Raw genomic sequence first — 15,096 nt, 5'->3', positions numbered from 1 at the left:
CAAACAAAACATTTTCTTACCTTTGCACAAAGCAGACGAAGGACAAAGCCGCCAGAGCAGAGAAAATTCCACATAATTTATCTTCTTGACGACCCAACATCTCCACAAATCCTTAGATATAGTTTTTATAATCCAACCAGTCCAGCGGTCCTCCCCCTCAAACAAAAATGCACAAAGTAAAACCTGGCAATTAACAAATAATATGAATAATAAGAACTGCCTATTAAAGAGGATGGATGCACTGATCTACATCGACGCATGCGGTGCCTTCATCACTCTGGGCTTCTCAATCTTCACAAATCTGCTACTTGGCCCCCGCTGTTTCCCCCCCAGCTATGGAAATCCGTGCAGGTCACAGAGCCCCTCGACCAACACCAGGAGATCAGACATCTTGCTCAGAAATAAGAGAGGTGGTGGTGGTGGTGGTGGTGGTAGTGGAGAGGGGAAAAAACAGCATGCACAATACTTTTAAAAGTGATGACAAGTGTTCTTCCTCTCGGGAATGGCTGAGCTCCTGACAGTCAAATTGGAGGATGAAATTTCCCAGTCCAAATCTGCAGGAGAGGCATGGTTCCAGCGAGCGCCAGTCTCCTCCACAGCGCGATGCCGCTCAAAGATGCGTCTTTACGCAGGAAATGCTGCTCGGCTGAAGGGGAGCGGTGGCTTTCAAAAAAGGGAAAATTGTCATTCCTAATTTTTTCTTCTTCTTCTTTTTCTTCTTCTTTTCTCCCCCCCTCCTCCTCCTCCTCGTTGCTGCTGCTGATGATGTAGATCAGCGCAAAGCCACTGAGGGGAAAATGCACATTGGAGGAGGAAAAAAAAGCAGTGGGTAATATCTGATGCAGACGTCAGAGCAGGCTATATCACTTCTCTGATGGAATAAAAATAAATAGAATAAAATAGATGCTGAGGAATATGGATGTCCCCCTGATACGCAGATGTATCACCACGCCGGATTACATGTCAGAGACGCTGTTTGGAAAAGTAATCCTGCGCGCGCTGCGCTGCGTTAAATGGCTGTTGGACACGTTCATATGCGCGGTCGTCTTCTCCACAAAACGCACGACCAGTGTCCAAGGAGACATGACGGAAGGAGGGGGGGTCGGAGGGTGGGAGGGAGAGGGGGGATCTCTAGCTTTCTTCCCTCCCCCTTTTCCGAGCTTAGTTTAAATTAAAATAATGTCCCACTGAGGGGGGGAGAGGGGGGACACCTAAGGTGAATTCCTTAGCGACAGGCTGTTGTTGCGCTAAAAATCTCCCGCAAAAGGATGCTGCGTTGTCACGCAATTTGCACCACTTTTTTTCAATAATCGCCAAAACAGGGACTACTTTTAGAAGAAAAATCAAAACAAAAACGAAGCTTTCAAAAACATAAACATCCTCTGAAGAATCACAAGATTCACACAAGCTTATGTTTCATACAGAGGAGGCGGTTTTCTTCAGGGATCTCTGTGCTGTCCAGTTGCTTAGCAACCCAGCCAGCACTGATGCAGTTGTGATGATTCGAAGGTTATGCGCAAAGGCTCATTTGAAGGAGTAGACCCAGCGCTGTCACCACTGTGGTGTCAGTGGGACAAAAGCAGACAGCATCTGATGTGCCATGCAAGCCTGCTGCTGGAAGGATGCAGGGAACACCGCGCGCTACCATGCACTGAAACGACTGAGCACAACGTGGGTACCAATCCCAATTCAATCTTCAACATCTGTTTAGGATTCTGAAGCATCACAAAGGAATTTATTTAATCATCTGCAAAAATACATTAAAAAATGTCTGGTGTTCATAAACTTTATAAACTTGTGGGTGTTTAAATTGGAGGAGGAGCTTTCTGCAACCACTCTGCAGTCATTAGTGATGTTCCATAGACTGGCATTGCAATTACACATGTCAAAGGTTTACACCATGACTGACTGAGACTCGACACCCGAAGTACTTAGCAAAACATGATCTGCCACCAAGTCAGCCTGGTTATCACAGTTGTCACTTGTAGGATCTCGAGAGTTTGCAGCGAGGCGAAACTAAGCAGGTTTGATGGCAAAGATAAACTTAGGTAAGGAATAAACTGTTTTTTGCACATTTAAATACACAATAAAATGATTCATACATTCAAAATAATTGAAAAAAATGACCATATCAAACTGAGAAATTAAATGTGACTTGATTTTGAAGATTTTACAGAAAAAATGATATGTTTTTACAACTTTGGGTTTGGGTAACATGACGTAACCATTCAAAAGTAGACAGTGTTGACCGTGTCTTTAACCTTTTACACAACTTTTAATGGGTTCTAAAGCAGACAAAGCGTCTTGCGCTGATATGCACTACTTCCCGGTAGTGAAGTGTTACAATCAACATAAAATCAGCAGATTCTGTTGCAGAGAAACGCAGTTTTGCACGTGTTGCTAGTGCTGGGCGATGTGATGATAAATATCATGTGGGCGATAGAAAAGTGTCTAACATGCCATTTTACTTCTATCGTTCTTGTATTTATTGCTGAACTTAATTGCAAAAGTGTTTTTCCACTTGATACTGTTGTGCACTTCTACAAAAGGTTTCTCATTTATAACTATTCAGATACATGTTTATTGAAAAAATAAAGTCAGAGAAAATTAAGTAATTACATTTTTGACATTTTTTTTCTCAGAATAACTGAAAATTTACTTAATTGTGGTATATTGTGATATATATATCGTTATTGTGATATAAAATAACTTATATCGTGATATACAATTTTTTGCCTATCGCCCAACACTATGTGTTGCATTTCAGTGCAAAGCCAATAAAAAAGACAGTTTTCTCTGTATCAGAATCAGCTGATTCACGTTGACTGTGTGAACAGTCGAGGAGTTATAGTACGTCATACAGCGTCCGTTATTCAGATGTTGCAACAACATGTTGGGTGTTAAATGGTTAAATAGCCTAAGAATGCAAAAATCAAGAATAATTAATTTAAAAAAAACATTACAAAAATTGTTTTGCCAGGTGTGTAAAAGCATAACATTACTTGCTAACCTGTTACATTAATTTATGGCAACAACACTTTATGTTATTAACCTGCAAAATATGCAAAGAGACTTTCTACCAGTGTGTGCACTTTTAGTTGTCATATTTTAACCTATTTTTGCTCCAGTTTGGTTTTATAGACACTAGAAACAAGAAGGAAACAGAGAGGAAATGGCATGGATGGATTGCACACTGGTAATAGGCAACCAACCGGACATAGTAATGGTGGAAAAACAGCAAAGAAGTTATAGACTCAAAGCCAAAAACTATAGAGACATCAGAATGGAGAAAAGTAAGAAGCTCAACGATTGACAGAGTGTGGTGAGTAAAAGTGAAGGCCTAAGTACAAGAACCAAGAAGTTAATAATACTATAGACACTTTGAATGTTATCCCATTGGTAAGAGGAAGTTTCAGACAACAGTTGTAATGTGTTTGGGACCAAAGGCTTCCTCCATCTAATCATCATTGAATCTCAATCTCAAAAAGAGGAACTTCAGGGAAATTTGCAGCCTTGCATTAAACATGAATTTATTTTTCTCTTCTTTTGCTACCAAATGATTCTATCAGTCAGGGACCTGACAATGGTTCTTGGGTTTGATGCGTCTATGACGACATTCACACTACCCTTTCAATGCACGTTCAAGCGACCATTCTCCATAAAAGTCTTGCAAATTCGTGTTCTGGGTCTCCACGTTCAAACTCTCATGTTCACACATAGCTCTGCAAATTTCTACAACCGTTTTCAGGCTCTGCGTACATTACGAGTTAAACCAGGTTAAACTTTGACCAATCAGGGACTCTCATTTGGTAGTGACGTATGACTGGTTTCTCTTTTACTTCATGGAAGTGCCAATTGTTTGAAAATTGATCACCAAGGAGAAATTAATAATTGCGGTTTGTGTCCAGCTGGAATTCTATGACCCCAAGTATTTCGTAATTTTGTATATCAAAATAGAGCTGTGAAAGAAAAAGCCTGGAGTAAGATTCACCAGATTTGTACCGCTTTGACATTTCGCACCAAACCTCTTCCGGGTGACGGACATGAGCTAATAAAAAGCAGAAGAACAAAATAATAAGATGAAGCCCCTCCCTGCTTGTTCAGTGTGAACATCATGGGCTAAACACATTCACACGGCTGGTGTGTCCGTAGCATTACAGGAGCAGTTAGTAGATGGTTGCACTCTATGAGAACATTTGCCACCAAATGGAAAAAAAGAAAGATGAATTAATATTGAAGCTAATTTGACATTTCTTGTTTGTTTTATACTCCCAACGTTTTGAGATTTGTTTTTTATTTGAATATTTGATTTTTTTTTTTTTTCCAGAATAAAAGCTGACTTGTTTGTGCTGACAATGCAAACATCTGCTCTGGTTTCTAACATTCCAATAAACTGCTAGCAGCTGCCGGGGTTTGCCAGTCTTCATGTCTTCTTCTTGGCAGCCATGGCTGCAGAACAGTTGTGTGCTGTTCAGAAGATGTGTTTTGTCTCAATGGAACTTAATAAGCATGAAGAAGACAGTCCTCTCACTGTCCTGAAGAAGCCAACACAAGAGCAGCCAATTCAATCCTTGATATTACTTTGCATTGTTGGCCATATTTTCCATTATATGTGACTAAATCATGTATGTAAGTGTGTGTACATGTATATTTCAAAGACAGTCACAATGCAGCAGTGTCATGGGTACCCATATGTCGGGACCTATTAACAGCATGCTCTCAATGTTGTCCATCTCTTGGCATTCCGACTCTACTCTCCACTAAATCCACTCTTACTGACAGCCCTGATACCATCCACGACTTTGCCTGATTACCGCAATTAACTATAATTGGCATTTATGACAAGGATGTCCACGTCTCTAGAATATGCACATACCACGCATTTTTCTTCCCCCTTATATCCACATGTTGCATAACATGTGAGTTACTGGGTCACCCTTGCTCCTCAGATATAAATAGCATCACATGGTTAATGCATTGGTGCCTTACAGTCACTTGCTTTTTTCCTCCTGCTGTTTATATCTGTCAAACAGCCTAATCGACTCTAAGTAACAAACGATGCATTTAACTGATGTGTTTAGTGATGTCCCTACATGGTTCATCCACTTTTCCCACAGCTTCTCCATCGGTCTGTGACACAAGTAAATATTTGTGTGACTTAATGAGTGTATTTAACGTTCATGTGTTGGGGGAATTCGTGAACTGGGTCTCCATAATAAAGCAATATATCCACAGAATTCCCTTTGTTAACCAGGATTGGATTACTGCTGTGTGGCATTATGCCTATCACTTTAATCCAGTGTTAGTTTGTTGTTGGTATCAATTTCCTATTGTACTACGTTCACACCAAATGCTTGTTCAAGCAGCCACTTCCAATGTAAAAAGGTGCAGGCTTCCATGTCCAAAACTCATGTCCTCGTGTCGGTACGCAAGTTTTTAAAGTCCACTTTGAATGTAACATAAAAAAACATGTGTTTGTGCATGTGTCAAAAGATAAACCAGTTAAATTTTGACCAATCACAGACTCAGATTTGGTGGTGACGTATGGATGGCGTCCCTTTTTAATTCACGGAAGTGCTAACCATTTGAACATTGATCATGAAGGATAAATAAATAATTGCGGTTTGTGCCCGGCCAGAATCATACGACACCAAGTCTTTCATGTCTTGGAATAGAACTATGAAAGAAAAAGTCTGGAGCACGATTCCCCAGATTTGCACCACTTCTACATTTTGCACCAAGCACACAACATATGTTCCTTCATGAAACCCGTCTGGATTGTGCCAGAAACCTGTTCTCCAATGGGTGAAATTTGTGACTGAGGCACTGATTCTTTTAGAGTCAGATCTACATGCTCTGGTTGTGTTTCATATCTCATATCAGCATAGTATGTTTATAATGGACAAATAAAGAATTTAAAATTTGTTTTGGTTCAAGTTACCTCCCCAAAACACCACGGTCTGTCACACACTGGTGCGCACACCCCCCACACACAATCAAACAGACAGAATTCCCACTCTGGTTACGCTTTATGCTACGTTCACACCAGGCATGTGACGTGCGTTCAAGAACCTGCTAACAGTATATATTGTTCCCAACACAAAAGCAGGGAGGGGTTAGTTTTTCTTTTTCTATTTTAGTGGACATGCTGTTCGACGGACTCAAAGACCGTCCTAGAAATTGTGGTGACACATGCGTGCGAGAGTTTTGAACACCAAAGCCCAAAACACACATTTACAGGCGTTTACTTAGAATTTTATTAAACGTGCATCCACATGCTTCTACTTCTGAACCAAAATCTCAGTGACCTTAGCACAAAAATCCTCCTTATTCTCTTTTGGTTTTAGAAGTCTCTCTGTCTCACGTTTTGGTCCGGCATTTTTCATTCCATTCCATTGATATTCCAACTGCCATTTTTGCTATCAAAACTTTAAATAAATAACGGGTTATCATTAAACTTTATTAGCAACCACTGAAGAACGAACCCAAGCTCACCAGCACCCTCTTCTTTGAGGCAGAGCTACTGCATCCCTCACCTTTTTAGTGCTGCTTTATGTCAGATATGGACACAACACAGACAATTGAGAAAGTAAGATGCAATACCTATTAAATAGAACGCGAGGATGTCCAGTAAAATGTAAAAAAAAAAAAAAAATTAAATGAAGCATTACATTATTAGCATACACTGAATATCTAATGAAGATGCCCCAAATCTCACAGTCTGTGATGTAATTGAACACAAAGCATGCAAAATATACAGATTTCCAGGATAAAAATCATTAAGATGATTAGAACCATACATGTAAATTGCATTTATTAAATGTGAAGTTCATCTTGACTTACTGTGAAGTCAAGATGAACCTTTCTATGTACTTGCTGCTTTGACGTATTAAATTGAAGGAAAAAAATGTTTGATTCCACCTTTAGTTTATAGAAAAGTGGGAGCAACTAAAACATGTATTTGAAATAAATCTGCTTTCACCTTGACAGGCTTTTATTTTTGGAAACTAAAAAGTGCTCTTTGGACACAGACTGTGACTCCCACGTTTTATAGAAACTAATAATAAGAAATAGTCACTCTGTTAATGACATAACCTGGGTTTTTTTTGGGGGGTGGGGGGGTTATTTGTTTTTTAAGTCAATTTAGAGATGAATATGCTCACGTCAGAGTTAAAAAAAGAAAAGGAAAGCGGAAAATTCTGATGGAAGATTGACGTAATGTTAGATCAGACACGTGTTTCATGCTGTCATCCTGGTGAATACATTTGCTGAGGGTCAGCTCCAGTTTCCATCGCTTTGATTTCACAGACGGTCAAATCAGCAATGAGAGCGCTCATCCCCTACAGAGCCCACGTGACGCTCAGAAAATATGAAGGTTTTACTTCAGCATACATCACAGCTCTCATTGACTGCAGTGATGAGTTTTAAAACGCACGGCTGTGGAGCACTACTTTGACGCATGCTACCAGGCAATTGTTGCTATGGTAGCGCAGAAAGCCCAATGAAAGTGCAGCGTGCTACCTATTGAGGCTGAACTGCACCACAATGTTCCAAATACTTTTGAGGATCTCTGTTTACACTCATACTGGAAATCAAGCGGGAATTTATTGCTACAGTCTGTGCAGGAAGCACAAAGAGGGGAGACCTCGCAGAATTTTGGATCCACCTGCCTGTTCTTCTGACCTGAGATGCTCACACACCCTTGCAGCCAAGGAGCAAACATACCAAAGAGCCACTGGCCTCCAGAATTAGCATGGGTGAGACACAATACCTGATGCTAAACAGCTATTGATGGTGGGCAAACGCTAAAACGAATCTGTAATTCTGTCCCCCGCCTCACCCACGCTGCTTTGCAACTCTCAAGGCGTTTCATTTATAGGACGTGGTGCATATTTAAGCAGACCTCTGCGACCTTTTATTGATGCAATCAAATTAATAATTAAGTGTTTGTAAGGGTTCGGCATCGGGTTAATCTTCTCAATGGGTTTTCAATATCTCAACAGCAAGTCTGCTGAGATATTACGTCATCCGACAAAGTCTTCAGTCGGTTTCAGCTTCTTTTGTTCTTGACCGAAAACAGCTTCCTTGATTTGTGTCACAATTACTTCCTTTAATTTAGGTTTATTTCTTATAAACTTCTTATTAATGTGTTTCAAATAAAGCCTTTTTTTATACATCTTGCTGAAAACTGCTCAAAATCGTATAAATGCTGTTAATCAGATGTTAAAGCTCGATGCAGCAGCCTGTAGTTGCCTTTGTAAGACAGAGACAATGGTGGAGAACACCAACGCAAACACGGATTCCCCTCATAGGTTCCAAAAATATGTAACACTGCTGAAATAGAAGCTTTTCAACAGAAATAGCTGCGTAGTATCCCTTCCTCTCTTCCCATACGTGGGATTTCTGCCTGGAACTCCTACGAGAAAGGGTTAATAAATTCTTCACACAGATAGATATTGCCATGGAAACAGCTGCCTGACTTTTTGCAGCTTGTATACACACAGGAGGGGGAGAAGGGAAAAAAAAACAATGTTGCTAAAGGTAGTTTAAAATTCTGTGAGCAGATGCTTTCCAGCACACGTTTATAAAAAAATAAAAAAGTAGAAATTATGAGGAGAGTCGAAGCACAAAGAGTGAGGAGTAGCCTCGATGCAAACCTCCCCTCTCCCTTCCGCTCCGTCCTCCTCCTTCCCTTTTCTCCGTCTTTCAAATTATAAGGGATGTGATTGACATTGGAGATGCATTTTCACTCACTGTGGAGTTAATGCATTCAAAAATATGAGGTCTGGATGTGGCAGATGAGAAAAATGCTCTTTCATTTCTTCTGCAGTGACAAAGTACAAGCACTCGACTCTAAAACACACGCACACACAACACGCAATTTTAACAGAGAATATTTAAAACACATTATTAGAACAGCAATGTGCGCGGCAGTTTATCCAACAAGAGAAGGAATAGATGTGGAGTTGATCAAATCCAGGCATGGCTGTGCAGGAACGCACACACTGGTAACCATTTGCAAATATTTCAAACCTTGTTTTTTTCTTTTTGGATATTCAAGATATTTTGAAGTTGTTTTGATTTATCTCTGCTTTTCACCTTTCCAAAATTTTCTAAATATTAGTACAGTCAGACTTTTTGTCTCATTGTAGAATCTAAAATAAGGGAATTGTTACTAACATGAGTCAAAAACTTCTGTTCCATATTATTGACAAAAGAGAAACTTAATTTAAAACTCCCCAAAACAACAAATTTTACTTTGAATCAATTTTATTTTAAAGTTCACTAAATGTTGACAAGTTAAACTGGCATTCATTGTCATTATTTTTTAATTCGGAAATTCAGATTTATCTTCTAAGAAACTAGTTCTAGATTTAATTTATTAAGATGAGCCTACTTGCAATAACATGGTATTCTCATTTCTTTTTCATTTTGTTCTAAAATTAGTCATTTCCACCTATTACACTAGCCTGTAATCAAAATAAATCAAAATTAGGTACATAAAAAACATAAAATATACAAACGAATTGTTCAGATCAGGGTCTGCAACATTTAACACCAAAAGAGCAATTTGGTCCAAATTCTTGCAGATTGAAACCCAAGTAGAGCCGACAAATCTCACTTAACGTGAGGCTAGATTCAAATCATGGGTCTAGATTAATATTGATACGCTAAAAATGTTTGATTTTCTATCATCGTAATTAGCCACATCAGCTCTGGGGTTCTGCTCTCTATTCTCATTTACTTCATTTCTCTTCTACTCTTTATTATTAATTATATTTAGTTCTCTGAGCTTCTGTTTGGTGCAGTGCGATTCGCGTGTTGTTAATTAACTAATTCCTTTTTAATAGTCCTGGTAAATCGCCTCTCCTTCCTTGGAGAGGATCTCATTTGGGCATACCTAAAGGTTGTTCTTTTTTGCTGAATCAGGTTTTTTTTTAGGAGTTTTTCCTTACCGGGAAGAAGGGTTATAGGACAGGGATAACCAGTTTTATTTAGTCTGTTTAGTTTAGCAATCAGCTATTGTTTTTATTTTATGACCAATCTTCTGCTTCTGTGCAATTACCGGCATGACGCACAATGAGGCTATTTTTAAAAAAATTTTTTTTTATATTGGGCTATATAAATTAAACTGAATTAAACTCAACTTAACCTTTTAGAAAAATACACTTTATATATGTTTATCTGGCTATGTTCATTTATATAAAATTTACTTTAAATATTTGCAATTCTTGAATGATCAAAGTTTTATCCTTTTCTATAAATAACCAATTTATCTTCTTTACTTTTGACAAGTTCCTTTCAAAATAAAGTGTCAAATCAGGTCCTCCTTCTGCAGGTGATACACTTAAATTAAAATTGCAAGAACACCAAGTTAAACATGGCATCTTCTTTGGTTTTGACAACTGGACAGCACAGTGCAGCATAGATTACTATATGTACTTGGTAAATTAATATTTATTGAAATTGTTATCATTGCTATTTAAAGCCAAAGAGCTACAACAGAGGGGATAAAAGAGCCTCATGTGGCTTCTGACCCTCAGGCTGCAGACCCCTGACATAGATACAATATATCAAAAATTACTTATTATTGGGAGGTATAACATACTTTAATAATACTGTACAAATAGTTAGCTTTTTAGATTTTTTTTTCCTTTTTGAATGCTTCTGATTGTTTCTTGTTTTGTCATCCTATTATGAGATTTCTTGTTAACACAAAAAATACTTGCTATTTTTTTACGACTTTCAGTGACTTTTTCTCTTCTCTGATCATCTTTTGTTACATTTTCAATGTTTACAGTGATCTTATAATTATAATGATGCCAGAAAGGAATATTCAGAAATGCAAGTTTTAGCTTAATTTTAATTATGTCCTCCATCACCAGAAAAATGTCCCAAGAACATGTTAAAAACACAATTTTCATTCTTTAATATTTGTTCTTTTTTTCTATTTTAGGCTATCTCTTTCTGAAAACTTTAAAAAGATTATCGAAATTGTAGAATCCACTTGTCATTTTCAAAATCCGTAGAATACCATACTATAAGTTGCTGAAATCATCTTCATCTCAGAACCAAAACATGCTCCATTAGCCATCCTCCCGACGGTGTGTCAGGAGTCTCAGCCCAAATGGACTTTCATGCCTGAGTCTGCAAATATGACCCCAAATGGATCGGTGTCTGAGCTGTTTTCAAGCCGGCACCCGGTGGTTGAAGCCAAATGACTATCTTTAGATTCCTAAATGTTTTGCAGGGGAAAAAGCTTTTATGATTGTGGTAAAGAGAAAAAGAACAGCAAATGTGTAAACAAACAAATAAATCAAAAGATGAAGAAAAAAAGCGGCAAAAAAAAAAAAAAAAACAGCAGAGCTGTTTGCTGCAAAAATCTGCAGTGTGTGACTTTCTGTTTCATTTTGGACTAAAAGGTTTTCAAGCACTTGATGTGTTTTTTTTCTTCCTCCTGCAGTCAGAAACAAGAGCGAGGAATTCTCCCAGGAACAGAACCATATTCCATCAGCATGTGTTTTGTCCATTACTCTGGGTGTTGAGTCTGCAGAATGCTCCATTTTTTATTTCTGGGGAGGAAAAAAAATAAGAAATTGATGTGTAAATGATTCAGTTGTGCTCATAAGTTTAAGGTAAAAAGCAGAGACATGTCTGTAGAATCCAGCCTTTGAACAGCTGTTCCCCAAATTCCTCTAGGTTAATAAAAGGATGGGAGATGACAAAACGCGGTTGGTTGATTGTGCAAATGCAAGCAGATCGTGGCCATTGGGGTGTGGAATCCAAAATACTGCTGTGCATTCTTAATTGATGAGACAGCGCACAGCTGCTACAAGTTACAAGATTAGATGACTATCAGAGCTTATCTGACAGACACAGAAGTCAGTCCTAAATTAGGGGGAGGTTCTCTGACTTTGCTTGGCAGGTACGCCAAGATATCATCACGTCTGCTAAATGACCCGTGCATGGACATTCATTTATCAGTAGCTACCTATTAAATAAATGAATGTCGATACTATGAGCAGATCACAGACAGACTGAGTATCTGTGTCCTTAATGGAGAACTTTCAAAAAAATGCAGAAGATAACGTTGGACGTTGGATGAAGCTGAGGAGGTCTCTATGGCGACCCCTTGGACTTGAAGCATGTGGGTGCAGTAATTGCCAGATCTGTTCACGCAGTTACCTCTAGTAAGTTCTTTAATCAAGCAAGTAAGTTAAAACTGACATTGACTTCATTTGATAAATGACATCCAAAACACATTGATTCAAGGGGGATTGTGAAATGCTTAAGTCTGGTTTGATCATGAGAACTGGTCTGAGTGACTCCTCCTCCCTGTGTTCCAAACAGGAAGTATACCTGCTGGATCAAAGAAGCAAAAAATCCTTTAGGCTATATCCGAATTTCTTCTCTACTCACTTTTTAGCGCACTCTATAGTGCGTTCGCCATTTTCTAGTGCTAAACGAATCAACAATTCCAAAATTAAGTGCCCTAGAAACTTCCTAGAAGTCTTTGCAAAAAAACAATGTGCATCGATGCTCACTACATTAGCAAAAAACAATTTTTGCAAAAAAAAAAAAAAAATCGAATTACCAACAAACTAGCCAAGATCTCTCCTAATTGCAGTATTTGAAGTTTGGTAAATATTTGTACTGCGTCTACCAATCAGAACCTCGTCTTAGTTCATGACGTGCTTATGATGTAATCATTGAGTGGAGTCCAAATCCAACATGGAGAAGAAGCTAAACCGTTTGGGCTCCTCACAATCTTAATTTTTACTTTGTTGATTAGTGACGTATACTTATATAGCTCTTTTCAACCGTCCTCTAAGGCCTGAAGCGCTTTACAGTCACAGACCCATTCACACATTGATGGTGGCTACTGCCAAAGATTGGCGTCAACCTTCCATCAGAAGGAAGGTGGGGTTCAATGTTTTGCCCAAGGACACTTGGACACCTGAGTGGACAAGGCGGGAATTGAACCTGCAATCTTCCAATAAAGGGCCAGGCTACCCTTCCGCTACCCTACAGCTGCCCCAGTTGGCTGCGGTCTAATGCAGGACAACAATTTGTCACACAAAGCAACAGAGAGACTGAAGTCTAAACAAAAATGCCATCATACAGTACAGAAGTCCTTTGAAACAACCCGAGATATGTGAAATCTGGGAAGTAGGATTACAGATGTTTAAAACCTCACTACACACTTTATGTAAATGTGGCAAACTGAACACATTCTGTACAGGAGACACGTCATGGAAGAGATTGATTGGCAGTGTCAACACCTAATCAGGACCAAGAAAACAATGTGCTGTTAAAAATAAAACATACAAAATTCCACAGTAAAAAATATGCAAAAGATAAAACACAATATTGGGAAGGAACACTATGTTGAACATCACCATAGTGGTAGCGTCTCTGAATGATCTCATGAACCCAGACATGGTCATGTTGTAGCCAATACCTTCATAGTCAAAGCTTTCCAAAATAAGTAAATCCAAGCTACTCTCTCAAAATTGTCCATGTCTTCCGTAATCTAGCTTGTAAAATAAGGGTTAGTCGTAGCTCCTCCCACATGCGACTTTACGTCATGTTTATGAACACACTTTTGAACAAGTATTGAGGGGCAACTTTCAAGAGAGTATTGGACGTGGTGGGAAAGCAGTATAAGATTAGCTGCAGTATATCAGCATACTGCAGCTTGTGTAACACTGAAATATATAAATTACTTTAGAATTTACATTTGTATTCATCTTAAACTGTCGGTACTTTTTTAGATTTTATATTTTACTTTCACAAAGCCACGAGTATCAATTATTCACGCAACCTGAAGACCAAATGCTGGCAGATTTGTAATAAATGTCAAAATTCATATTTCATTTACTTGTCATTTCTTGTGGAATAAACATTTTTTTTGCTTTGCAGCAAAAATGTTTATGAACTGTTTAAAAACAGTTCGAACGAAGACTGGAAATCACATCAGAGAGAACAGAAAGCTTTAGTTCTGAATAGCAGAAACCTCAGCTTCAAGTGAGTTGTGTTGATTCACTGGAGCTGATCAATAACTCTATCAACTCACCCCAGATTGATTATGATCACTTTGAGCATCGGGGTAGTAAAATCCTACTTATTACCCAAGAACTGTAATGTGAAAAAGTTATTTATTGCTCGCATTATTTTTGCTGATCTTCGACTTGAATCAACTCCAGCGTCACACTGAACTTGGATCTCTCTCTGCAGATATCAATAAAATGTGTGTTATTTACAAATAAACATAAAAATGTCAATAAATTAAAAAAAAAAAAAGCTTGGCAACCTTGTAGCAAAATATGTTTTAATTTTAGGTTGAGGGGTCATAAATCACTTTGAGTGATGGTTTCACTCAAAGCCACTGACACTAGAACAACAGCAATCTGTATGTATTATAAATGATTTACCTACCTGTCTAAGGCAGGTTTCATTTGGAGCATTGTTGTTTTCCTCCAATTGCTCACTGAGTTCGTTAGGAGTGAAAGTCTATCGGAACGCTGGTGCTAAAAACATCCTTGAAAACCAATCCTTAAGTATTTAAAAGATAAGACGAATGGATGTGGACCAACAAGTAGATGTGAATAAGACTGTAATTGTCATAAACACATTAAAAAAGTGAGGAAACTTGAACATAAAAAAATGAAAAAAGTGGCAATAAGTCTAAAAATTACCTGCAAAGATTTAAAGTAGATACCCCTAAAATACAAGCTTTATATGCTTTTTTTTTTTAAAAACAGACGTTAACATTTTCATAATTTTCTCTAGTTTGAACTTTAATTGAAAAATATGTCCAATATTATAAAAATAAAACCAATGATCATTTAGCGATGATGTACATTAAGAGGCTAGGCGCATTTAGACAAAGCGCAGAGGAGATTGATTGACAATGCCAACAGCCAATCAGGATGCTGTACAAAAAAAAACATGAACGATTACAACTAAGAACATGTGATGCTTTACTTTGTGGTGTAATGTTATTATTTTTGTGTGTGTCCAATTATTTTATCATGAACTAAATTATTAATTTAAATCTCATTTTGATTTTACCTAAAAAAGGCTGTAAAAAGG

General features: G+C 38.1%; 1 protein-coding gene across 2 annotated transcripts in view; it reads right to left on the bottom strand.

The window, feature by feature from the left end:
• gabrb4 (gamma-aminobutyric acid type A receptor subunit beta4) overlaps positions 1–1,311 on the bottom strand; it is a 76,433-nt gene extending 75,122 nt beyond the window's left edge. The window contains exon 1 of one of the 2 annotated variants that reach the window (XM_024265888.2): positions 21–1,311. In XM_024265888.2, coding sequence (XP_024121656.1) covers positions 21–100 — 80 coding nt within the window. In that variant the 5' untranslated portion in view covers positions 101–1,311. The remainder of the gene's footprint in view (positions 1–20) is intronic. The other variant, XM_024265887.2, reaches the window with a different exon arrangement.
• Positions 1,312–15,096: the final 13,785 nt, after the last annotated feature.

This window comes from Oryzias melastigma, linkage group LG14 (genome assembly GCF_002922805.2).
Source record: "Oryzias melastigma strain HK-1 linkage group LG14, ASM292280v2, whole genome shotgun sequence".
NCBI classification, from domain to species: domain Eukaryota; kingdom Metazoa; phylum Chordata; class Actinopteri; order Beloniformes; family Adrianichthyidae; genus Oryzias; species Oryzias melastigma.
The sequence above is the reverse complement of the archived record's forward strand: the minus strand, read 5'-3'. Positions and strand labels throughout refer to the sequence as shown.